Source organism: Micropterus salmoides, unplaced genomic scaffold (genome assembly GCF_014851395.1).
Source record: "Micropterus salmoides isolate LMB-PRFRI ecotype aquatic unplaced genomic scaffold, ASM1485139v1 Ms_hic_scaffold_6, whole genome shotgun sequence".
Classification (NCBI taxonomy): domain Eukaryota; kingdom Metazoa; phylum Chordata; class Actinopteri; order Centrarchiformes; family Centrarchidae; genus Micropterus; species Micropterus salmoides.
Genome location: NW_024044348.1, coordinates 35949499 through 35975212, shown reverse-complemented (window position 1 = coordinate 35975212; position 25714 = coordinate 35949499). Strand labels below are relative to the sequence as shown.

Genomic DNA, 25714 nt, shown 5'->3' with positions numbered 1-25714 from the left:
GCCACACACATACTCTTTCACAATCAGGACCGCATTTGTCGTTGATGAGAACTGAAAATCCTGCCGTTCTCCCAGCAATTCCTGAAAGCCCACACAGCCTGAAAGCTGTCTACAGACACGTTGGAATCCAGGACGTCTTTATGTTGTCATGTGTCCATGTAATACAACACCCTGCTCTCATAATATTCTCTCTGGCTCCTCACCAAGGGTGCTAGCTAGTTTCCCCTTATAATCAAAGGCAGACCCGGCTTACATGTCCTTTTCTTCGCAAGGTGTTCTCCTGCCCTACAACCCCTACACATTCTCAATTCTTTGGGGATTGCCAACACGCTGAGTCAAAGCAACAACAACAACAACAGACCCCTTGTGTAAACAATGGCCCCATTGACACTGTGATGTTGCACGAGGAGTCCCGACAACAAAGAACACAGTGAAAACTCTCCACCTCATCTTTGGACTAACTAATTAAAATAAACTAACTAACTAATTAACTGTAACCACACCTAATTTACGAAAAGAGCAGAAATAAACAGAGAGAACTGCTGCTGGCTGCCACTACAATACCAAATCACCTCATTCTTATGCCTATTTATATGTCATGTTATATGTATGTGTAAATTTGCACATACAACATACTGTATGAATATGAAAGCCATTTTCCTGTGCCTTTGACTGAGTCATTGATCTACTTTGGAACAACTTATTACTACACTGTAACTGCAATATAACTGTACTTCTTGTTTATTACTATTACTGTGTTTATTTGTTTTTATTTTATTTTATTCTATTTTTATTCTATTTTTATTGTGTTTAATACATATACTGATCTTCTGTGTTTGAAATACACCCTTGTGTTAGTGCATCGCTCTGCCTCCTATGTGTGCCAACTGCCACCCCCCACCCTAATGTACCACGATGGGTGTGTCTCGGACAGTGTTTTCTGGTATGACCACGTTGTAGCTGTCTTTCTCCCACTGTGGAGGCTGGTTCTTCACATTGGTGATGGTGACGGTAAGCTCCACTGAACTGCTCCTGTTCCCTCCGTCTGTAGCCACAATTTCCCTGGTGATGTATGTCCTCTGTGGCATAAAGTCCACGCCGATGAAGAGCAGAGAAAAGAAGGGAAGAGAAGATTAGTGTGACACAGTGATGATTATGGCTTCTTTAAAGAGTGATAAACATTGTGACTCTAGATCATTTCAGGAAGCCATCCATTTTGCACACTTTGATGGAGGAAGAAATTGACTATAGGCTGCATTTGGGTAAAGACAAACATACTTAAAGATAAATGTATTGTATTGTAAAGGATATAGCCCACTGTGGAGCAGTAGAGTTTTCTAACCATTACAAGAGCAATTAACTTTAGCCACTGCGATTAGGGGAAATGATCTGTTTTAGTAACTAAATAAAATAACTTTACCAAGAGCTTGTACTCCCACCAAGGGTTTGTTGGCATATGTTGGAGAACATATGATAACATGGAGAACAAAAGGTCACTTGTTTCAGTTTTGTTCATGGCCTTTCATGGACCATGTGATGCACACATTCTGCTATTAAAGATGTTTTCAAATTCATGAGTGCAATAATTGTTTTTCATAGTTCCAGTTTTCCACTTAAAGTGCTTGTAGTTATGCAGTTTTAAAATTCAATATTTGCTTTTAGTAATTAAGACAACTGAGATTGTCACATTGGCAAAGGCTGAAATAAATGTGTAGGCAGTGCCTGCTTGTGTATTCTTCTTTATGCAGTTGTACTCATTAGTGGAAAAGTTTTGTATCTTCACACATGGATATGTTCTAGTGAGCGATTCTCCCCGGCAAAAATAGTGGCATGGTGCCAAGCGTTTGTGTGCGATGCAAGGTGCTGAGGATAGAGACATTCATTCCACTTGGCACTGGAAGATGGTGAGTTGTTGCTTTTTGGGCTTTTATAATTGTGGCACTCATCTGAGGCACAGACTTGTTTTGCACACACTACGTGGCAGTTTCCTTTATTGCTAGTTCATGTTCCCACCAAGATTGTTTTTCTTTCTGGTAGTGAAGCAAGGGGTTAGAGGCAGTGAAGTGAGGAAAATATTGGCAATGTTATTTCTCCTGATGCCAAAATAAAGACTCCAGTGAAGACATTATCACATATTCAGGCTGCCTGTCTGCTACTGGCCACTGGACTTCTTCCCCTCACTATAAGCAATAAAGTGCTTGAATGCATATATACTTGCTTTTCTGGCCATGTACTTGGAGAAGTATCATGTTATTTTAGTTTTAATCTGAAGCTAGCATATCATGAGTTCTTAAGTGAAATTATGAAATGACACACTTCCTTCAATTGCTTTTGTGCTGTTAGAGTGGCCCAATAAGCATGATTAGCCTTAAGGCAATTCAATCATCTTTATAAAGAAAGAGAGGATTACATAGGTTATTTGCAAAGTTGCTATACATAATGTATCTCCCATACTGAAAATACCTACAAACATAGAAAACTGTATAATGTAAGCGTTTTAAATAGCATTGAGTTGGTATTATCTGTTTGTATACAGTATGTGTGTACCTGAGAAATTGGCTGGTTTACATACACCCAGCCTGTCAGGGGGTTGACCCTGAGGTACCCCGGCTGTTCACTGGACATAGAGTATGTGATGGCTGCATTGGTGCCAAAGTCATCGTCATGAGCTGCCACCCGCAAGAAACTAGTCCCGACCATCGTATCCTCACGGAGGAAGTCTGTGGGATAAGAAGAAGAGTGCCTTATGCCTGAATGGATCTGTGAAGCCCTAATTTGCAGTCTTTTATACTCTATCAGTACAGTGGAAGAGTAAGTTCAGTGAGACTTAAAAAACAAGCAAATTAAGAATAAATCACAACTCTAACAACACTTGTCAGATTTAGAAAAAAATGTGGCAAACAAATAAAACACAAGCTAATTAAGAAACAAATTCACCATTTGACAACACATATGCAGCATAAAGAAACACATGGCAAATACTGGAAACATAAGAAAATGAAACACTTCAAGTCACGCAGAACAAGATGGAACTTGAGATTTCCAGGGGAAACTAAAAACTGATGAACACAGTTCATTAAGTAAATGTCTAACGTTATACTGGATAAATGCCATCACAACATTACAAAAAATAAACATTGTTAGCTCATTTCCATGTTCATCAGTTGTCAAAGGAATAGTGAAGATGTTTTCTTCATTTGCTTGTTTTTAGTCTGTTTTCATCTGTTTTGTTTTTTACTGTAAGTTGCAGTGGGGTAAAGCTCTCTTAGTCGCCATACTTGAGACTTGATTTACACTAATATCTACTTACACTCATATCGGATGTTCTCAAACTTTGGACTGTTGTCATTCTGGTCCAGGATAAGGATGTTGAGCTGACAAATGCCAATGAGTGGGTCAGCTGCTTGGTCAGTGGCAGTCACTGTCACCGCATACTCCCGTTGGCGTTCGCGGTCAAATTTCCTGGCTGTCACAATTACTCCTAGAGACACAGAGATAACAAGGAGGTGATTGGTTGCTTGGTCTTGTCTCCCCAGAGCATTTTCAATTTAACACCAAAATTATTTCCTCTGTTTGACTCCTGCTACAAGACTAAAAACATTAGAGCAGATGGAAAGCAGAATGGGAAATGAAGTGAGTTTTTCAAAAGTAGTTATATTTAATATTTGTTTCAGAAATTATTTTAATGATGACATTTACAATATTTCCTGCTCCACTAAAAGTATTGTTGCTTGTAAAGTAAACACATGTTGTTTGGCAATCGTTAGTCTTTATTTTTTTGGCACTACATCTTGACCTTCAACATGACCAAGTTACTTTACTACATGTTCACATGCAAATGCAACACAATAAAGTTAAAAAGGCAGAGGTTCTCTGCTGTGGTTTTTGTTCTTGGGATTGTTGTTGGCAATAAATTTTTACATATCAAACAGGTTTTGAACCACAATTTGATTGACATCTGAAAGCACAAATATTATATATTTCCTGTCAGTGTTAAATAGTTAAGTATGTTGATTTCTTGTATACCAACCACAAAAACAGTAGGATATAAGGAACAATATATAGTACATACTGAATAGTTAGTAGTATAGATTTGGGGCACAGCATAAGTTTATGATTTGATGATTTAGATGGATTCACTGAATTATTTTTACTTCTTGAGTAAAACTTCTCTTTAGAAATTGCAAAAAAACACAAGTCAAAAATACAATTTGTTTTCCAGTATGTATTAGTAAGTTAAAAGTTATTGACTGTTTTTTTTTAACAAAAGTAAAAAAGATTGCATGGATGCCAAATGCTAGGAATGTTTAAAGAGAAAAAAAGTTTCAGCCCTGAACTTCCAGAGGTCCACTTTAACTTTTTCATTTTGTAAATATTGTTCAATTAATGCCTTTTGAACAACACGTTTTATGAACACAAGCTTTCAAATGAAAAGGCTCCTTGATTTTTTCTTTTGTTGCAATTTCTTAATTGAGAGAATACAATGGCTGTACAATTAGGCTGAGGTATGCTTGAAAAACATTGAAGTGGACCCAATTCCACGGCTTTATTTTAGCCGCAAAATTTCATTCAGTCTGGTATTAAAAATGATCTGTAATATCTTAGCTTTAAATTGTAGACTTATAAATGTTTTGGAATAAAGGAATTAAGCCTGTATAAGAATCAACACTGGAAAAAGTATCTGCATGGGTATGTCTGTGTAAGTGAAAGTGAGTATGTGTGTTTTAGTACCAGTGTCTGGGTGTATACTGAATGCGGGCACAGTGGAGTCTTTGTGCATGAAGCCGTATGTAACCCTGCCATTGGAGCCCTCGTCAGCATCCACAGCATGAACCTGCAGAACAAACGTCCCCGCTGGCTGGTTCTCCAGGACTGACGTGCTCTCTCGGTACTGCTGACACTGAGGAGAATGAGACAGGGGGCGGAGAGGACAGGTGGGAGGAAGCAAAGATCACTACAATGCAAGTACGGAGAAAATAAGATCGATTCTCCATTCTATCGAAACTTTAAGCAAGAGTGAGTGGGAGGTGGAATGTTTTGAAAGGACAGATTAAAGATTATTTACAGGTGGGATAAAATGTGTAACGTGGCTCCAAAATAATGAGTGAATAAAGAAAGAAAGTAGGAAGCCTGGCCCCGTGCCTTTTCCTGTGTAAGGTAGATAGTGGTAGGGGGTTCAGGGGTCTTGGGGCCTATCCCAGCAACCAGTGGGCAAAGGTGCTCAATAAGTGCTTGGTGATGTGCTCTTCGTGGCTCCTGTGCTTTGGTAAACATGAAATCTGCTGAACTTTTGGCACCCAGTGTTTAATGCTGTCCATAACATGTATTTTGTTTTGGAAATGGGGCAACACTTCACAGAGAGCCTTCAACAGTGTACCAGAAAATAGCTGCAGCTGTATTCAAGAAGGTTAATTTTGAATGAGAAAATAATATGATGTGTATTTCTGTCCAGACAGATTTTTGATGACAGAATATTTTACCACACTATAAACCACTGATGTAATTACAATAGGAGTTTAATAAATGTTAGTGACAACACCATTTTTGTAGACGGTGGTGGTTAATGGATATTTGACAAAATTACACGACATAAGACAAAAAATGATTTAATGCATGTAATGATTTACACGTATAAGAGTTGTGCCTGCACAGCATGCACTTAATGCCTGTGCCTCCATTAAGAGATAAATTCGTCCTGGTATGATGCAAGGTAGCAGCTCTGTGTTTGAGTTCTCAAAGATTTTGGCAGTCACTGAACTTGTCAGAAAACAGAAAGAGCTTTATTATCCTCATTTAAAGGCTGTCTGGGTTTCACTCACTCTCCCTACCCCATTTTTTCTCTCTCTGGTCTTTCATCTTTCTCTCTTTTACACTGTCTCCATCAGCTCTATTTCTTTTTTTTTCCTGTCTCAGTGGAGCGTTGATGCTGATGTGCTGCAGACACAGTGGAGAGGAAGGAATCCCCCAGTACTGCTGGCTGATGTCTTCCTTTGACATTTCATTAATGAAATGAATAAACTTTTTAAAAATATCTTTTTTTATCTTTAACATGTTCTCTCACTTCCTGCCTCTTCTCCTTCTTCCTATATATTCTCCTCTGTCCTCTATTCTTTCCTTCACGGGGTGATTGGGTTCACCCCTAGAAAGGATGAGAAGAGAAGGAATTTGGAGTGGAACCATTCAGGGATGAATCAATCTAACTTTTTCTTTTTACCTTTAATTTGAAAGGAACAAATTGAGGTGTGGAAAGTGGGAAGAGACCCCAAGTGGTGAATTCAGTACACACACCACAGCAGGTTTGTTGAATGGTTATTTTTGTTCATGTTCCTTTGTATTTAGTTTTTTTTAACAGTTTAGTCAGGCATGTAGTGAGAGATGCATTATTCTATGTTTCTGCCCTCATTTTCCAACACATGTTATAAAAATTGAAGAAACGTGTATGAGAGCGGGTAAAAGGAATAAAGGTTAATAAATAAATGTAGTATATGCCTGTGTGTGTTTGTGCCTTTATTCTTATATTCATACCACAAGGAAATGCAGGATCTGGCTAGATCTGAGAGATCTTGCCTCTCTGTATCTATACTTCTCTTTGTGTGTGTCTCTTGGTCCACAGCCCTGAGTTCCAGAGAGGCTATAGCACGTTCAGTGCGCTGCTGCTGGCTGCCAGCGACAGAGGAAAGTCCACCTCTGACCAAAGACACACAAATACAAGTCTGTGATTATGTTTTGTTGATTTGTGTTTTGTTGTTTCATTTTTTTTTAATATTCTCTTTGACTCAGAAGAGGCAAGGAGGTTGGGGGTTTGATTGTCCATTACAATCAGATTCCTGCCAACAGAGAGAGAAAAGAATGAATCATAGACTTGGAGTATGATGCCAGCAGGAGATTCCTGAGAGAGACAATTGAGCATACAGAGCACATGAAACTCATGTGTCAGATATCCTTTTCTTCTCTCTTTTCTCTCATCTTGTCGCATGTCCCTCTGCTATTTTCTCCTAAGAGATGAAGCCAAAAGGGAAACACTTGGCACTCACTTTACCCCAGGAGAGTATTAGTTAGGTTTACTCAGCAAGCCCCCGCTCCTAATCTTGGCTCACGATCCCTTGGAGGGCTGGAAAGTCACCTCATTTAAAACTGAGACATGGGTAGGAAAAAACAGGTGGAGACGTAGCACTTCCAGAGAGGGTGGGTTGGGATTTCTGCCACATTCCTCAAAGCTTTAATTAAAAGACCAAGATGATGTAGGCGAGAGATGAGAGAGGCAGAGACAAGGGTCAAGCCGGCTAATCGCTCCTCCAGAGAGGCAAGATAGTGGCTAATAAATAGCTGAGACAGACAGACAAAGAGAGGGAGACAGAGGACTGATGGAGTTACGTGGGACAGAAAAAGAACAAGTGAACAAAAGGATAGAGTGAGAAGTCAAGATATATTAAGAAGATGAGAAAGAGGAGCAAAACATTGCATGGAAACCAGAAGAGCAGATGTTTATCCAACACAAGGTTTAATAATGTGAGTGCGCCAATGCTCATCTTACCTTCTCAAAGACAGGCTTGTTATTATTCACGTCATCCACCCCCACTAGGACTTGGGCTGTGGCTGACAAGGCCTGAGGTCCGCCTGAGGCGTTGTCATCCGTCGCTGTAACGTTGAGGACATATTCGACACCCTGGAGGTGAGGGGGCGGGCTGGAGCGCAGACGGATCAAACCTGCAACCAAACATACGGATAACTCACTCCCTCAGCTGGTACTGATATGACCAAGGGCATTACTTTGTGTTGAAAAGTGGTGGGGACATAAGGGCTCAGATTGGGGATGTGATGATACACAAGAAATATTTTTAAAACTGCAATATTAAACACTTCATTTCCTGCATTCTGGAGAAAATGTCTTCTCCAATTTACAGCAGATCTTTATTTATATAAAGAGAAACAAAAAATTCAGCTGGCAGGTGACACTTTGTATTTAACTTGAATTGCAAGCTGTCCTATAGTGCAAATAAACCTTTCATTTGTTATTTTACATTTCTTAGTGCAAGCTATTTTTTAGAAATTTTTAACAGATACTTTCAGAAAGTGATGTGGACAAAACCAGCCATTTCAGAATGTGGTGGGGACATGTCCCCAGTGTCCCCAGTGTAAATGACACCCATAGATATGACATCAGTAAATAATTCATCTTTATGTTCACCCTTTAAGTTTGAGATGAAGAAGTTGCAGTCGTTACATAATGGCAACACATTAATATTTCTGCAATTTAAGGTAACAAATTTGCCTTAACAATTGAAAATCCCAAAGATGACACAAACTAGAGCCCAACCAATATGGGATTTTTAAGACAGATGCAGATATTGGATATTTAAGGATTTTATATTGATATTATATATTGACTGATACTCCGATATATCGGCCAATATTCTTTTATACTTCTTTTCAGAAACTCATAACATAAACAAAGATCCCTAATGTTTGTAATGTTTGTAATGTAGTTATGAGACCTTAGTAGCTGTTCCAGTGCACATGGACAGACAAATTGTTGCCATTGTTACTGAATTTTAAGAATAAAATAATAAGACTTCAAAAATGAGAGAGACTCTGTGGCTAGAAGGTATGAAATCTATCAAGTCAATTGACAAAATAATCCACACAATCAATGCCACAGAAAAGCGAGAAGCAGGTTGAAAATAACCCACATTTTCCTTCACACTCTGCGCTGTTGCAAGGGCACAATAGTTTCCTTCGGAAATAAGAAGAAAAAAGCTATAAGTGAGAAAGACATTTCTGGTGGACAGACTTTGTTATTTCAGTTCTCAGCTCTGAGAGGGACTTCATTAATTATGGTTACACAACATATGAATAGCTAAATTGATTGGTATTCCCTTTTAGTGCCATCGTCTGGCATTCCATTTCATCCTGTCTCTCTTTCAGTCCAATGTAGGCGTCTCATCTGCATCCCACTCTCTGCTTTGAATGACTCCTCCACTCTGTATTCATTTCACCCCTTGGTGCTCTGTTAGTGTGTGTGTGGGCTAAAAGTGCAGACACACGCATTACATTCTCCTTATCTTCAGAGGCAGGGGCAGGTGCTATGCCTGTCATGTGTTCATTTGATTGCTGTTTCACAAGAGACCCTGGAATTGGAATTATATTTACACTTATCATAGATGTGTATGTGTGCGTGTACTATTCATCTTTCTATCTCTGTTTACCAGACCAGGGGAACTGATGACAAAGATTACAGCAAGGCCATGTATCATTTTGATTTCAATTTTTTGTGGGTACGCACCAGCATGGCACATGTGGAAGGACCATTTACATTAAGTGATTTGTAAATGAATATTTGGAAATTAATGATAAAAGAAACAGAATACAGCAAAGAGCAGCATTTCTGTTCCACTCAACTTAATGCTGTACTGCACATGTACAGTCCCTTCTGTTTGCTTGTGTGTGTGTGTTACACAAGAGATGGAGGATTGCATGGAGGGGTGTCTGACTTGATGTGTTTGCGACAATAACTGGTTCTCTAGCACTGCTGTCTGTGGTTAAGGAGGCATATGAGAGAGAGGCAGAGGGAGAGAAAGAGTGAGTAAAAGAAATAAAAAATAGACAGGGGGAATATGACTCCAAATTACAGCCATAGAGGTGTAAGTGGAGAACGCATTGGCTCAAGAAAGGCGTGTCATATACATTGTGTCAGACACATGTAAATGCATAAATACACTAACCCACACACACACACACTACACACCTAAAATACACATGGGTGCACACAAACACTTATATTCAACAAAAGCTGCTGAAAAGGTTTATGCCGAGTATAATAAAGTATAGTAGTGAGTTTTTTTCAGGCCAGATTACCAGCAGTCAGCACTCTGTATGCAGAGAAAACCATGGGGATGTTTTGCAAAAGCTTGTATGTAGATAACTAACGAGCATAATAACCTAATTTAATGTTATGTTATTTCATAGGGACATGTTGTGTTAAGGGATTCTGTGGTTTAACACAAATCCACCACGTGCATGCTGTTTTAAGCTGTTTTCAGTTTTATTAGTCCTAATTTTGACAACATTCTGCATCCGTTGGCTCATTTCCTGCTGTGAAAGACAAATGCCTTTAATATTGAAGACACATGCGACATAATTCCTTAACATCTCCTTCTAGAGTGCCTACATTTTATTATCATGATATTCTCAGGGGGAAGCACACAAAGAAAAAAAAAGAAAGGAAAAAACTTTCCTACTTATTATCTCCGGGGAAAAAAAGTTATGGATAGCATATTTTCACTACTTATAATATGTTTGTGTAATGGAATTGTGATCCTTGTAAACATGCAATTATGATAAGCGGATGACAAACAGATAGGGATTCATAAATTCCTTTAAGGAATATTTCACTCACTAAATTATGTGGACATCCAGTCTGATACTGTTACTGTTATTATTAAACACACAGTATTACAGTGCCTTGCTTTGTAATAATAATAATATAAATATAACGTGAAGATTGATGCCCTAACTAGTTGTTAATTGCAGAGGTTCCCAACCCCTTTTCCATGCAACATACACCATTTATAAAATGTACCCTATAATTTGTACCTATAATTTAACCACTTACTGTGCTATATCTACAGTAATACATTGAACAGCAGTGTCAACATGAGATGGCTTTCAGATTATGTGTGAACTTTAAACAGAGCAGGTCTTTCTTCTAATATGTTTCTCAGATTACACTGTGTATGTATTTCATGAACTGTCTTCAATATGAATTTCATGAGCATGACCCCTATTATGTATCAGCTTTATATTAATAAAATAGGCTATATCATAGAGGTATGAGGAGGTTTCGCAGAAGCCTATATACTGTAGGGTCAAATGTTCACTCAATGATGGAAACGCATCACATAGAAATTGTAAAGAACCAGGCCAAATTCAATATTTAACTGTATGCCTATTCAGTATAGCTACTGATAACCTGTACACTCAAGACTGCATCACATTTCTTTCCATTTCAACCACGACTCTTGCTGTACCCTCTCTTCAGTACTACTAAGTCTGTGTATGTAATTCACTCGCTTCTTCTTTCATGTAGACCTGGCTAATAATCACGGACACTTAATCCGTGCTAGTGTTAGTTAGCTAGCTAACATTCTGTTTAGCAGGTTTATGAGGTTTATCTCCAGTAAGTGAGAAAACAGGTTTTATAACTGAATAACTGTAATAATAGTAATTTGGTCAAACAAACCCTTTACACTAGTAGTAGTGGTACTGCAGTTGTAAAGTAGCCACAGTAATAGTAGTAGTAGCAGCAGAATGTAATAGGTACAGCAGTAGGGGTGGACAGAAATCCAAATACAACTACTGCTATTATTTCTAATAGGAGAAAGGTGGACTCTTTGCCCCTAGCATCATGAAAATGAATTAAAAAACAAGATATCCATAACAATAACAAAGATGCATTAAGAGTGAAAGCACTAACCCTCCCTTCTCTTTCTCCTTCCTCCCTTCGCTGCTCAAACAGCGCCGGGGAGTGCACTCATGCTTAATGAATTGAGACAGAAGGCCAAATAAATGTGAACAGTTCAGTAAAGGCAGCAGGGAGACAAAGAGAGAGGCTCTGGCCTACTCGCTATGTCACATATACAGGGAGCTCCGGAGGCGCCCTCTAGTCTGATCCTGCTTTACTCTGCCTCTGGTTGGCATAAACATCTAATAGGGCCTAAAAGCCTTAGATGAGAGCAACACATGCTGGGTAAGTGGTTGAAAATGGGACATGGAAAAGATTTTAGGACACTCCAAGAACAAAGCATACAGCGAGTGTCTGTTCTAATCTATGAGATATGTGTCCCTGTAGTATGGGTTATGGCCGTGTGTGCATGTGTGTCTCTCTATGTGTGTCTCTGGGTGTATGTTGGCCTGTATATGTGTAGATGCATACACACGTTTGGTTCTGTGTGTAATTCTGTGTATGCACGCAGATGATTGTTCATTTTTATGGGTGCATCTATGAATGCGTTATATGCATGCTTGTTTACAGTATAAGTGTGTGTATTATATTCAGCACGTGTGTGAGCTTGCATCTCTCTGGCATGTGTCTGAATGTACAGTTTGTGTCTTATGTATAACAGCCTGCAGTCAAATTTTATGTGTATGTCCAAGAGAATGTTTATAATTCAATAAAATAAGTACAGTTTGTTTGACACCGTGTGTGTGTGTGTGTGTGTGTGTGTTGCTGCTATCAGAGCCAGCACATATCATTGCTTATTGGGGATGGAGAAGATGTTTCTTCGGGGGTCAGTGAGCAGCCGTCACTTCACATGAAGGCAGCCAGGAGGGAGGAAATAGAGGGACGTAGCAAGGGATGGGTGAGAGACAACACAGTGGATGGAGAACAAAGCGTGGAGGGGCGGGGGCGGGGTTAGGAGGAGAGGGGCAGAGGGAGTTGCTTCCTCCAGTCAGCATCGTGCCACGAAATTGCAGACTGGAGTTGCAAGAGAATAAGGGAGAAGTGAGGAGAAGGGGTTGTGGAAAGCGTGACAAAAAAAGGAAAAGAGAGCTTTAACAAAAAGAGCAGGACATGGAATAGTGAAGGTGAAAAAGAATGAATTTGCCAGAGGGAACCAGGGCAAAATAATGTGGGTTTGTTACATAAAGCTGGGATCAGACACAGGTCAGCACATCAGACCAAACACAATAGATAGGAGGCGAGCAGTTCAGGAGGAAAGACTAAACAATAGAAATAAAAGAAGACAACAGGACGACGAATGCTACCCAATCACCGGTTATCTAGGAGTCTTCACTGAGAACAAGCTCACCTATTCCCTCCCTCTCAAGGAAATACTTTTTTTCTGAAAACCCATAAAACTTAGCTGAGAAAAAAAGGAGTTGATTGAAGCCTGTTTACTGGCGCTAGCATTTCCCCTTAGCTGTCACTAAATACATCCTCCCTTCTCCGGGTGTTTCTGTATTTATGGGTTTTAATAGGAAGAGCGTGATCATCATATTGACCGGCCTGCTCGGATCTTAATGGGTGCCTTAAATCTCAGGGAAACACACTGTATTCTGGGGTGAGTTACTGGCAAATTAACATGGAGAGGGAGGCTTGAATGATTGTTGGACATTTAGAATGAGTGGTGGTGGTGGTGGTGGGGGGGGTAATAAATGATTTTCAGCAGCAGCAGAGACAATGAGATGGTTTGGAAAGGGTGGGTGGAATTCAATGTGTTCGCCTTCCATTATAAGAATCATAAAATAGCTTTAATGACCAAATATTGGGCACTTTGAAACAAGATATTGGATCATATTATAAGGATTATGGTGTCACACTTTTGGCTCACACACTTTGGTGCAGACAAACTGTGTAGTACCTTTGTGTGCATCTGCGTTAGGCTCACTTCCTTCTGTGTGTATGCACTTCTGGAAATGACTGGTTGATAGTTGATTTACCGTAAATCCATCACTGTTAAGGGTGTGCTTAATAAAGACATGTACTGTTATACTGACATAGAGGAAGGACGCAGCAGCACACACTGTTCTACAGTCCTCTATTGGAGGGATGAACACCATTCTTTCAGAAGCTATGCATTGTCTTACACCTTGGTCTTTTATAGGTGTGAAACTGGGTGGAGATCATTTTCATACTCGCTAAACCATTCAGTGAGCCCTGTTGCATGGAAGCATCTGCATTTCATATGTTTCTCCACTCATTTATTCTGGATTTTCATTAAATTCCAACCTTACAACTTGGCTAGTCCAAATCTGCCCCTCAGACACAATCACATATCTTCCTACTGAAGACATAAAGGTTTAAAACAGCTCACAAATGTGTAGTTTCTTTACATTTGTGAAATTTTGATGGTCAGGCATTTGAATAGTAATTGAGCTGCATTTATATAGCACTTCACAGACATGTTTTCTTGGTCATAATCAAAATAAACAATTTGTATGTTGATGCATCACTGATGAGGTTTTAATAATTTTTGGGTAACAATGGAGCGAGCGCCAAGATATAAACCAACAAAGAATTGAAAAAAACAAACAAACAGATTAATTAGGGGTGTGGAAAAGAATTTATTTTTAGATGCATCGCGATGCAGACTTGGATGATTATGAAATAAAAAATTCACAAATGTCAATAATCTATTATCTATAGGTTGATTGATAACGTCGGAATGAAGAAGGCGGAACTCGGAAATGCGGAAGTGCAGCTCCGGACCCATGTGGTTCTCCCTGACAGACAGCTGTTGAATAAACGACTACTGCTACTAAACTTTCACATGATCAATAAAATCAATGCACAACTAACTTTAATGATTTTAACCTGCACACTGTGCAGCACGGCAGCGCTTAACTAGCATCCTCTCCTCATTCTTCAGAGGACAGATACATGACAGGCAGCAGCAGGTGACAAGTAGGTGAAAGCAGCGGAGCAGAGGAAAATACGAGTGATACGTTTCAGTCTGGCTGTAAATGTACAGTGTAGGTCACGCTGTGTGTGTTAATTAAAGTCTGTCTGTCGTTTTCCAACTGCTGGAAAAGTGAAGGCAGTTAGCGCTAACTGACATCTCCTCTTCAGACTGTGGTGTGGAAGCTGCAGGACATTTTTTGGCTGCTAGTTCAAGTTTTTTGTTGTCATTCATCCACATATCGAGTACACAATGAACCAAATGCCGTTTCTCAAGGCCCATGGTTCTCAATACAAGATTACAATGATCAACTTACAAGACACGTAACTACACTAGACGAGACACAAAAAGGAACAGATATATTAAAATGGAGTGAACGTAGTTTGGCTGGAGTGTTGTACTTGTTTTTTGATTGTTACAAATACTTTGCTTTAAAAGTACCAAGTTGTCACATAAGCCATGTTTCCATCTAATTGTCACGCAAATTTTAAGCGTATTTTTGAAATGTCGCAAAAAAACAAAGAAAAAAAAAAGAATTTGGCACCAGGCTACGGCAAGTGTTGTTACATCAGTAGTTGACGTTACACATGGCTGTAATAAACAAGAGGTATAGGTTCTAAACCAGAAACAAAACCAGTCACATGAACCTGAAGGCCATTGATCTTAGAAAAATGGAGAGAGGTCCTCAGGATTGTGTTTCAAGCGGGCAAGTTGCTACCAGCTATCTCTCCGCACGTTATGGGAATATCCGGTGTTATGCGGAGTTTTGCGTGCCTGCCAAGAATTACAGTACATGCACCTCCAAATACTGCTTTTAAACGCTATAATATCCTTTGTGGGGTTCATCAATGGTGATAAATGATTCAAAGTGTATATTTTATGAATGTTTAGAGTCGTTAATATTTTATTACACTCAGTAGAAGTAGCATTAATTGAGATTCAGCAAAAATATCTGGTGATAACCCCGTTTGATCACTGTGTAGAGCAAAGGATCTGAAAAGGACCTTTAAGAGGTGAATGCATAATTTGGCAGAACAGATGATGAAGGCTACCTGCCGAGATTTGCATCCACCTCTTTTCTCAGCACAAATGAGCGTTACCAGCCACCCATGTTACTACCCTGTGTACAACTGTTGATTTAGCCTGCAAGAAAGGATGTAACGGCAAAAAGCAAATGTGGAGCGATTTGTTTACTAACGTTAGCCTATAGTGATGCAGCCAGGAGCAGCCAGCTGACGCTACAGTAGCTTGGACTTGCCGCTGTTTGCTTTGTAACGTTCAGTTTATGTTTAGTATGGTTTTACCAATACTCAGGTACACAGCTTCTCCACCTCTCCGTCGCTGTAACTAACGTGACCCACATAACATAAAACACTGCAACAAAACGGTCACAACAACACAGAGGAAGAGCCATCCTATATCACTAGTTACAGTAAAGTTACTTACTGCGGTCTAACTGTTATAAAGTGTGACACAATCTCATTATAATATCCATTCCAGCTCACTAACCGTTTCATTATCATCCAGTACATGTAGCTGTGCTGACATTGCTGAGCCTCCGGTGACAGATTCACAGATAGTAAAGATGGTTAACGTTACTGAAAAGCAGCAGGCGAGCTAACGATGTAGCACGTTGGCTAAATGCAGTAAATGTAACGTTATCATGTAAAGAGCATGGATTAGTTCAACCTACAGTTGATAAAACTATTACTGTTGCAGTTTTACCTGAGTTTCCAGCTTGGTCTGTTCTACCTGTCTCTCTATAGCCGCTGTCACTCACACTTTTACAGTCGCATCGTAGCCTCATAATTGTAATGAGGTGCCTAGAAATTCCCACCATTGAGGTGATGCATCGCGATGCATCAAGATATCGAATCGAATCGTTGACCTGATAATCGTAATCGAATCGAATTGTGAGACCGGTGAAGATGCACACCCCTAAGATTAATGCATAATGAAGATAATCATTTGTAAAAACCCCTAGTCAGTATTTTCTTACAAACATGTATTCTCTAATGATAAGCAACAATTATAGTTTTTCTACAAATTAACTGATAAATGGCTGAATCGATCAATGTCAGCATGCATATGGAGTCATAAATACAAATCTGGCATTCAAATCAGAGGATGTCCACAATCCAGATAGACATTTAACTTTGCCTTTACACTGAACTTCAGTCGGTCTGAGAAAGCAAACTTATAAAAAAAATGTTAACCTTTAATGACTGATGACTGGCAGAAATGTGGTCAATGCTAAATGCAAATGAGAGCCAAACAATATAAATGGCAAAGCAAGCCTGCGCTCATCATCTGATAGCCGATGGAATCGAGTTATAAGCTAGTCTTCTCCCTGCTTGATGACATGGCTGCCACTATCAGCTGACAGTGAATGTCATTGCTGATGAACAGAGGAAATTGTGTCTTGAAGTTTTGAGTAATTAAATTTGTAAAAGTCATCATATTATCCTACAATACGATATGCAGATTCAGAGGGGGTTGCAATTTACCAAAGGGTTTAACCACACAATAAAATTGCCATCATCCCCCTATTTACGCACATACGCGGACACACACACACACACCATCATTAACGCAGTTTCCTATTTCACACTGCTTCTGGCATTGCTACTCCGGCCTCAGAGGAGGTTGAGATGTGTGACTATAAACCTCAGATGATATTTAGTTACAACGACACGCTCCTCACACTTTGGCTGATTATTCTAACGTCCCCATGACAAGCGTTGTGCAGTAAGAGGAAGGCTGTTGAGGCATCCTCATCTATAGAACATATAACACATAAGCGGACATAGTGAAGGACATAAAACTACACACACTCTATGGCACACTTGACAAACTGCAGAGCTTTTACATTTAGACAGTGTATATAAATAGAGAAAGCTACAGCAAAGCAGGATGAAATTATTCTGTCCAGTATTGCCTTTTTAAAAGTGTCTGCACACAGCCAGATAGGCAGATGCAACCATGATTATATATCGTCTTGCATACAGTATCATGCGGCTCTGTGGAGAAACAGAAAACATATTAAGGTACCAATATTTAAAGGTTCATTAAAGTCTTGTCTCTATTAGGGATGGACCATGATTTCTAGAATTTTCTAAAAGTCATGACATAATAAAAAAAATGTAATGGTTTATAGGACTATAGTATTTTTTATTTTTTTTTTACCAGCGTATGTAATTAACAGGATGTATATGAGCAAATTTTAATAGATACATTTAAAAGTGACATGCTTGCACTATGCAAGGTGTATGTGTGTACGGAGTTGTATCAGTTTGTTTATTTTTCAGTTCTTGATCTATTCAATCAGGCCCTCTCTAACCAAGCTGTCCCATAGTCCATTCCCCAAAACCCCCTCCAGGTGTCGGCCCCTTCTGGGGAACCATGGGGTTATGTTGTAAATCCATGGCATGTTACAAAAGATAGATTGATGAGTATGCATATGAATTAGTTGAGGAGCGAGGAGGTTGTGTATAATGTTACATTGTATTTTTGTGTGCGTTATGCACATGAAGATGCCTTTTAATGTCAATCTTGCAATGTGGTGAGAGCCCATTTCCAAATGAGAGCTGATGTGCAGACAAGAAGAACAAGAGAAAATTTCTGATTATTTAAAGAATCCAACAAGTCTAACCTTTTTGGCTGTCAATGACAAAGTTGCCATCCTCGTTTCCTGTGGTGATCTTATATGTGATCCCATCCCCATCAGGGTCCTTTGCCAGCACCGTGGCAACAAGGGTGTTGGGGCCCGCGTCCTCTGACACGAATGTCCGATATCTGATAAAACACATTGAAACACACAATCAACACTTAACCTACCACTTCTTGGTTTGATATAAATCACGTGTCTCACAAGTGAATCCATTTACCCAAGTTTACCCAATTCCCAATCTATACATAATAACCTCATTAATGTAATTTCTAATTTAGTCTTATTTCTTCAGTGGATGTTTGAATTTAACTAGGGCAAACAAACATGAACAGGGCAGGCTTGATAGAAGAAAAAAGGTGAAATGCAACAAATCTATGGTGCAGGCATTTTTTCAAACTGTTTTTACTGCTTTTTTTACAGGGACAGTGCACAATTAATAGTTGCACCAGAGTTAGCTAGCAACTAATTTGCATCTGCAGTCCCTGGGCAGGTAGACAAAAGAAAAGAAAAGACACTAAACAACCACTAAACAACAAATACAATACATACAATAACAAAATACATTATATCCATCAATGTGAAAACAGATCTTTTGGCTAACTCTGGCACATTTGCATCTATGCTTATTAATGTGCACTGTCCTAGTAAATAAAATGAATGTGAAATTGATTAAAAAAAAAATACAATAAATTCAAAATAAAGAAAATACAATGCAGTCATTAATGATGACACACTTGTGCTGACTTTAGACAAAGTTAAATAAAGGGATAGTTTGGGATTTTTGAAGTTGGGCTGTATGACATACTTATGTATAGCAGTGCACTGCTTAGCTTCAGTGCCGGTACAACTCCCTGCTTCTTCAACTTTTAGATACAATTCTGTTAACCACCTTATACAGAAAGTTTTCCAATAGCATCACAGACTTCTGCCCCCCCCCCCCCCCCCCCCCCCCCCCAACCCCACCCCACCCATCCGCCATCACACCTACCATCATAGAATCCCTGCAATCTAACAACTTTCAAAGTGACAGAGAACATGGGGCAGGGTGGTGTTGGTGAAAACTAGCTTCCTTTTCCTGTGATATTCCTACAGTAAAACAAGACACGGTAGGCAGGAGAAGTTCTCAACTCAGCACTCACTATTGCTTGTGTTGGCCACTGGTCTGCATCACTATCCTTGAGGACATCCACAATGGCTGAATCCAAATTAGGGATATACTGTAATCATTAATCAAGTGACAGGGGAAGGAGTGTAACCATGACAGCAGCTTAGAGCTTGTGTTTCCAATTCAATTGAAACCTTTTAAGCATCTAGGTGATGATTTCCTGAGGTGTTTATAATAGAACCATGGATTTCATAAAATTATCTTTACACTGCAAATAGAAGCATCTAACTAGAAGGTCAAAGACACAGTACTCATGCAATTATTATGATATAGTGATAAGGGCTTGCAAACAAAATGTTTTATACTATGATGTATTAAAATGTATTATATCAGTATTTATAATCAATTCAAGATAACTTGAACATGAATTTCTTATCAATCACTAACATCCCAAATTGAGCTCAGCTTCTTGCTCTGATATACCCTTTCAGTTTTGTCTTTGTATCTTAGAGTAGCACTTCGAAATTCAGCATTGAACTAGCTTTTGGCCTTACACATACATATCTGACCCACTGATGTGCTTGAAAGCAAAACGTTATTTGAAAGGAAAGCCTTTCTACCTTGTTGACATAAGGTTCACACTCGACAATCTTGGGACACATTTCAGCTGCTTTTATTGGAATAGCAGATATCATAGCAAATACAACATACCGGCCTCTCTGGGTCCTTAGTTAAACATCAAGAAGTACCTGATCATTAGGATTTTAATTAATACAATATTACTGCAACTTGATGGAAGATGACTCTAAAGCAAATTTTCAAAGATTAGTTAATTATTATTATTAAAATATTAAAATTACTGATTTGATGATTGAAACTGTACAATACCATATATATTAAAAAAGTCTAAATAGCATACTCCATTTTGTTTTTGTGAAATAAGGCAATCGGCTAGTCCAGTTGAGCAAATAAAGCGGTTCCTGGTGTAGTTTCCTTTGGTTTTCAAAAACAACTCTTGTGGAAATTAAGTGTCACTATCTTAAAGGTCCTATATTATGCTTAATACTGTTATTTAGGGTGTCTACTAAAATGTTTACATTTTAATGTTATAAAAAATGTTTTTTTTCCTCGTACTGTCTATTGCCTTAGCACCTCTATTCACCCTCTATCTGAACAGCTAGGACAGCGTTTGCTGAATCGATGTATGGAGATAGGTCTGGCTATGCGAGACTAGGCCTCACATATTACTGTACCAAAACAAAAAATTATAACTTAAATCACTGACTTTGGTGAAATTGGACTATATTTTACAAAGAATATATTTTGTGGTTTTCCCTGTGATGTCCTCTACCTGCTCTGCCTCAACTTTCAGTGATTTACAGAGTCTGCTGATGGACAGATAGCTTTACGTTTTATTAGCAGTTACTTTAGCTGCTAACGGTTGCTGCCTCTAGCTAGTTAGCTCAGGTAGCCGTGCAGTTAACCGTCCTCTTAGCTTACTCTTCCCGAACTGGAAGCTTGGTGCTCCGGGGGGGTGTTGGTGTTCACCTCTTAACGTTATTGCAGGAGCTTTGAACGACTTGTTCTGGCAGAGCTAGCTGATAACAGCAGCTATAGTTAGCAGCAGCTAGTGGTTTCTGTAGCATCAGCAACAAGTAAAGCCATCTGTCCATCAGCAAACTTAATAAATCACAGAGCAGCCGGCGAACATCAGAGGAAAAAGCAAAAAATGTTTACTTTTCCTTTCGTAACCGTAAAAGCACTTTCAGAGAGACATATTGAACAATCAACAGCGCTAGCTAGATGGAATGACTGCTTGGTGTTGTGCTGGATGGTGGGGCTGAGATAGGCGGGGCCATCTACTGTGCTGAAGAGCTGGAGCCAGTCGATTATTGAAAAATCTAGTATTGAGTTTATTTCTACTAAAACATGAGCAATAATCTCAACCTACAGGCACTTTGTTTCGTATTGTCTCCCTTTTAGGTCTTTTATGACAGATTCCATCATTTTTCTTGATTCAGTCCACAGTCATAAATTGCATAGTAGAAAATTCACCAAAATCACAAAAATATTTATTTGCTTTCTCTTACTGGTATCCTGCAATGCGGATAGTTTTGTCTTAGTTGCCGAGTTTTGATATTCCTCTTTTGTCACCACCAGAATATCAAGGTGGTGAAAGGAATTGTATTGATTGTACTCATTGCACTGAAAAATTACATTTAAAATATTTCACATCAAGTTGTCAAATATAATGTAATTACTTACAGGGCCGGATCGCAGTCCTGTGAGGCCCCTGGGCACATATCTTTTGGACATGGATTCCTTGAGGTAATTTCACTGATATAACCTGCAGTTTAGGCTACTTTGAGAGAGAGTGGGACAGAGAGGGAGTGAGTGAGAGAAGGTGCTGAGGGAATATGCGTGTAGCTCTGCAATCAAATACAAATTTTCCCACCTTAAATAGTAAAAAAAAAACAACTACAAAAAACCTCCGGAAAACTATATGTGGCAGTCACTACTGCTAATGTAGTGGGCTGCTACAATTTAATGAATGTACACTGTACTGAATATCACTCACCATATTAGCCAGTAAACACAAACCCAGTAATAAACAAACAGAACGGAAGCTAACTTTGGGCCGGGCGCATCCCCTTGGCAACACGTCCGATGAAAGCGTCTATACATCACAGCCAAAATCCTACCTTGGGCACCAGCAAAGTTAGGGCCAACTCTGATAGGCATCTAGCTAAAATGATAGCTAGTTACAGAAAGTCAAATAATGAATGGTTTTCCGTAATATGAAGCCCTTGAAACTGTCCTTTTATGCAGAATAAAGTGACTTGTTGGTGAATATTGTATCATGTCACAGTATATTGTAGCGTACTGGGGGGGCCCTAGAAGTCAGCTCATGCTTTAAGTGCGAAGGAGCCCAGGGGCCCTCAAATTGTGAGTGCTACTGGGCCCTGGGGCCCTAGTGGTGGGCTCACTTTTTAAACACCAAGGGACCAGGGGCCCCTCACATTGTAAGTACTAAGGGGTCTGGGGGGACCCTAGTGGTGAGCTCACACTGTAAGCACTGAGGGGCCTAGTGTTCAGCATACACTGTGCGCACTGAGGGCCCTGGTATTCAACTTCCTTAGAAAGTCTTGCACCACGCATGACCTGAGGCTTGGAGGCCCCCCTGGCAGTCAGAGGCCTCGGTGCACTAGCCTCGAGTTTGGCATTTTGGTTGTTCTCTTGGTTTAGTTGGAACCAGATGTGAGAGAGTGAAACTAGCAATCTAGCGAGGCGCATCCCCGATTCACTTTAACCATTAACTGTGATATTAATTGGGATGCTAATGATGTATGTGGGCGTGGCACTCCTAGCTTTCCTCCCCATGCTGCAATCATCTAATCACCCGTGACTCCTCTAAACACACGAGGCCGTTCTATAATCAAGACCTGCAGTATTTACACACTGGCTCACTTCATTCCTTGCCAGATTGTCTGTTCACATCAGTGATACACATGTCATGGCACAAACTTAGATATTGTTAAGTACTATTTTTGCTTTGCTTGTTTGCTTTGTTCTTCAGTTCTTCTGTGTTTTTTCTCGCCTGTGTCTCAGATTTTGGCTCCATAGTGAGGAGTTTACTGTTTCTGTTTTCTGTTAAAACTGAAAACTGAACTCTGAAGACTCTCTGCCTGGACTTGTTAGTTGCACTTTTTATAAGCCTGTCTATAAAACCCTTGTTTTTTCACATCTATTCCAGTCTCAGTGTCCGCCATTGAGTCTTCCATTCATATTGTCCCTAACAATATTGAAGAAGACTTGAAACTCCTGACTGAAACCAAATCATTAAGTTGTTTACTGAAGATAATAAATCATGTGAGAAGAAGGGTCATTTTGTTATAGGCTTACAATCTGACATCTTTTTGCAACCAGTCGCCCCTGCTGGTCATTAGAAAGAATGCAGGTTTAAGGTACATTTGCATTAGCTTCACTTTCCAGACCAGGAGATCAGGAGATTGCTGCTTGGTTGTTCCTCCATTTAGACTTGGAGCTCCTAAATATTGGCCAAACTGACCCTTTAAGTAATTGTAGGTATTTTTCACTCTAGACCAAAGCTTCAGTCAGACTAAAAGACAGACCAACTACCTGCACCTTTTTAAATATTGAGCTTAAAACTAAGATAAAAGATGTACTTTGCACTGCCATTTATCAGTAACTCATTGCCTGCCCACATGTGCATGAATGTGCGTCAACATGCAGGTCTGGTAACTGACAGTATATCCATCCGTCACTCTGCCCTAGCGACAAGGCCTATTCATTTTTCACTGAAAACAAGGTACTCTCATTAGTAGTTGAACACTGATCATGTTGTCACTGCCATCTTTCAGCCTCAACCACTGCTAGAATGGTTCTGCCTGGGAAGATTAGTGATGTGCCACTCGTTTGCTCTGTAGAAATTTCACCTCACACTCTGCAAGCCACACTCTTCCCTGCAGATCAATACACAAGTCAGGTAACGGGAGATGCCCTACGTTTCTTTATTATGTAATTTCTCTAAGGGTACATAGGGCACATTGATCAAACGGCTTCCACTTGTGGTCTAAGGAAGCGATTTGAAAGATCATTAGACAATTGCATGTATTTATCTCACCTAAAAGCCAGAAAGAACTAAGGACTCCTTGTGAATTCTGCCTGCAATTTGATGGTGAAATTACAGACTCTGTCTGTGCAGTTAAATAAATAGATGACTCCTTCACACGGGCTACTAAGCCTCTTTTGTCCTGACTCCCCAAATTATCTCTACTTCTGCATTACAGATGCAGACAGAGCAATCATATATTCAAATGGAGTTGCCTTACAATTAGGCTTATGATTACAAGCAGCTGGAAATGGCAACAATAGCAGATGTTGGCCTTTATTGGTCTGCAAGGCATATCAACTTTGTGATATGCTGAAAACGTCCACCATCTATGGTGGTGATGAAACAGTTGATTAATCAGTTATTCAAAGAGAATAAAAACATGTTTAATCAGCTGAATAACCAATTAAACATTTTTGATAACTGATTGCTCATTGGAGTTACATGTGCATATATATATATATATAGCTATATATATCAGGAAAAAACATTTTCTGGTCCCAGTTTTGCAAATGCATTTGCTGCTTTTCTCTGTTTTTTAAATGCTGTAAACTGAATATCTTTGTGTTTTAGATGGCTTGCTTTCTCTAACAAACAGAGGACACCATCTTTGCATCTGAGAAATTGTGAATAATAGATAATGGGAATTATTGAGTTTGATAACTGGAATTTTGATTCTTGACCTTGGAGTTGGTAGTTGAAAAAATCTCACCCACCCAAACTGTGTGATTGTGCAGACTGCCTACAAGTACCCAATGTGGTAAGTATAAGCCGCAAAAAAGTCAAAGTTAGAAAAGGAAAAAATGGTGGGATAGTGGAAGACTAAATATTGTCAATGTTGACAATGATTGGTGAAGAAGAAAAAGGCACAGTCTGTGTCCTGCACAGCATAAAAGCAGTCCTATACTGCTGAAAATTAAATTTAAAATATTAAGCCAAGCATGATGTAAATTTCTTAAGTACACACCGTAGAGATAGTGGTCCATTGCTATGGTGAATTTTTCAGAAGGCATTTTAAGGTTAATCCTACTTGACACTTACATCATCCTAGCTTCAACAAATACCGCTCTCTAATGCTTTCAAGCAGATGCTCGTAGGCGTCTATTGCATGAAGGGCTGCCTATGTGAGTGTCTGAGTATCTGAGAGAGAGAGAGAGTGGAGAGATATCAGGACGGGTCCCTGAGAGGAAGCAAAAAACCCACAAAACACAACAGTGAAATGCCTTTTGCAATCACATTTGGCCTCTAATACAGCTCTAATTTCGCCCGATCAATGCTGCAGTCTATTGAAAACAGACTCAGACATACACAGCACTTAATTTCTAAATGTTTTGATTTACTTTTAGTTTTAGTTTGTTTTCAAGCTGTTGATCCAGGGAAATAATAGACGTGTCCCTTAGGCCAATGCCTGATGTCTGTTTTTATTAATTTTAAATTAATAAATTTAATCAGAGTTTATCTGAATACGGTAGATGGAGAATGGAGGGAAGAGAGGGGTAAATCATGAGCTGAACTCAAAGATCTAAGACTTTCTCTATGTACACAAAAGGCCCATTTCTCTCAAATATTGTTCACAAATCTGTCAAAATCTGTGTTAGTGAGCACTTCTCCTTTGCCGAGATAATCCATCCACCTCACAGGTGTGGAATATCAAGATGCTGATCAGACAGCATGGGTGTTGCACAGGTGGGCCTCGGCTGGCCACAATAAAAGGCCAGAATTCTCAATGAACCTTTAAAAGACATATTGTTGTGGCGTGGTCCTTGCTAGTGAATCACACTCTCGTGCACACACATACTCTTGCACACAGTGGTGTTTCCATTACTTCAGAGGATACTTGCTTGACTTACATCAGTTTCCTAGAGACATATCCTATTGCCCCCAAAAGCAAAGCCAGTCCCCACAAC

The 25714-nt window shown here is 39.5% G+C and overlaps 1 protein-coding gene across 1 annotated transcript in view; it reads right to left on the bottom strand.

Moving 5' to 3' along the window:
- si:ch211-186j3.6 (neural-cadherin) overlaps nt 1–25714 on the bottom strand; it is a 298231-nt gene that overhangs the window by 153341 nt on the left and 119176 nt on the right. Inside the window, exons 7-12 of the mRNA XM_038700849.1 lie at nt 18052–18194; nt 7535–7707; nt 4732–4900; nt 3311–3481; nt 2548–2720; nt 912–1079 (exon numbers count right to left, since the gene is read on the bottom strand). Coding sequence (XP_038556777.1) covers nt 912–1079; nt 2548–2720; nt 3311–3481; nt 4732–4900; nt 7535–7707; nt 18052–18194 — 997 coding nt within the window. The remainder of the gene's footprint in view (nt 1–911; nt 1080–2547; nt 2721–3310; nt 3482–4731; nt 4901–7534; nt 7708–18051; nt 18195–25714) is intronic.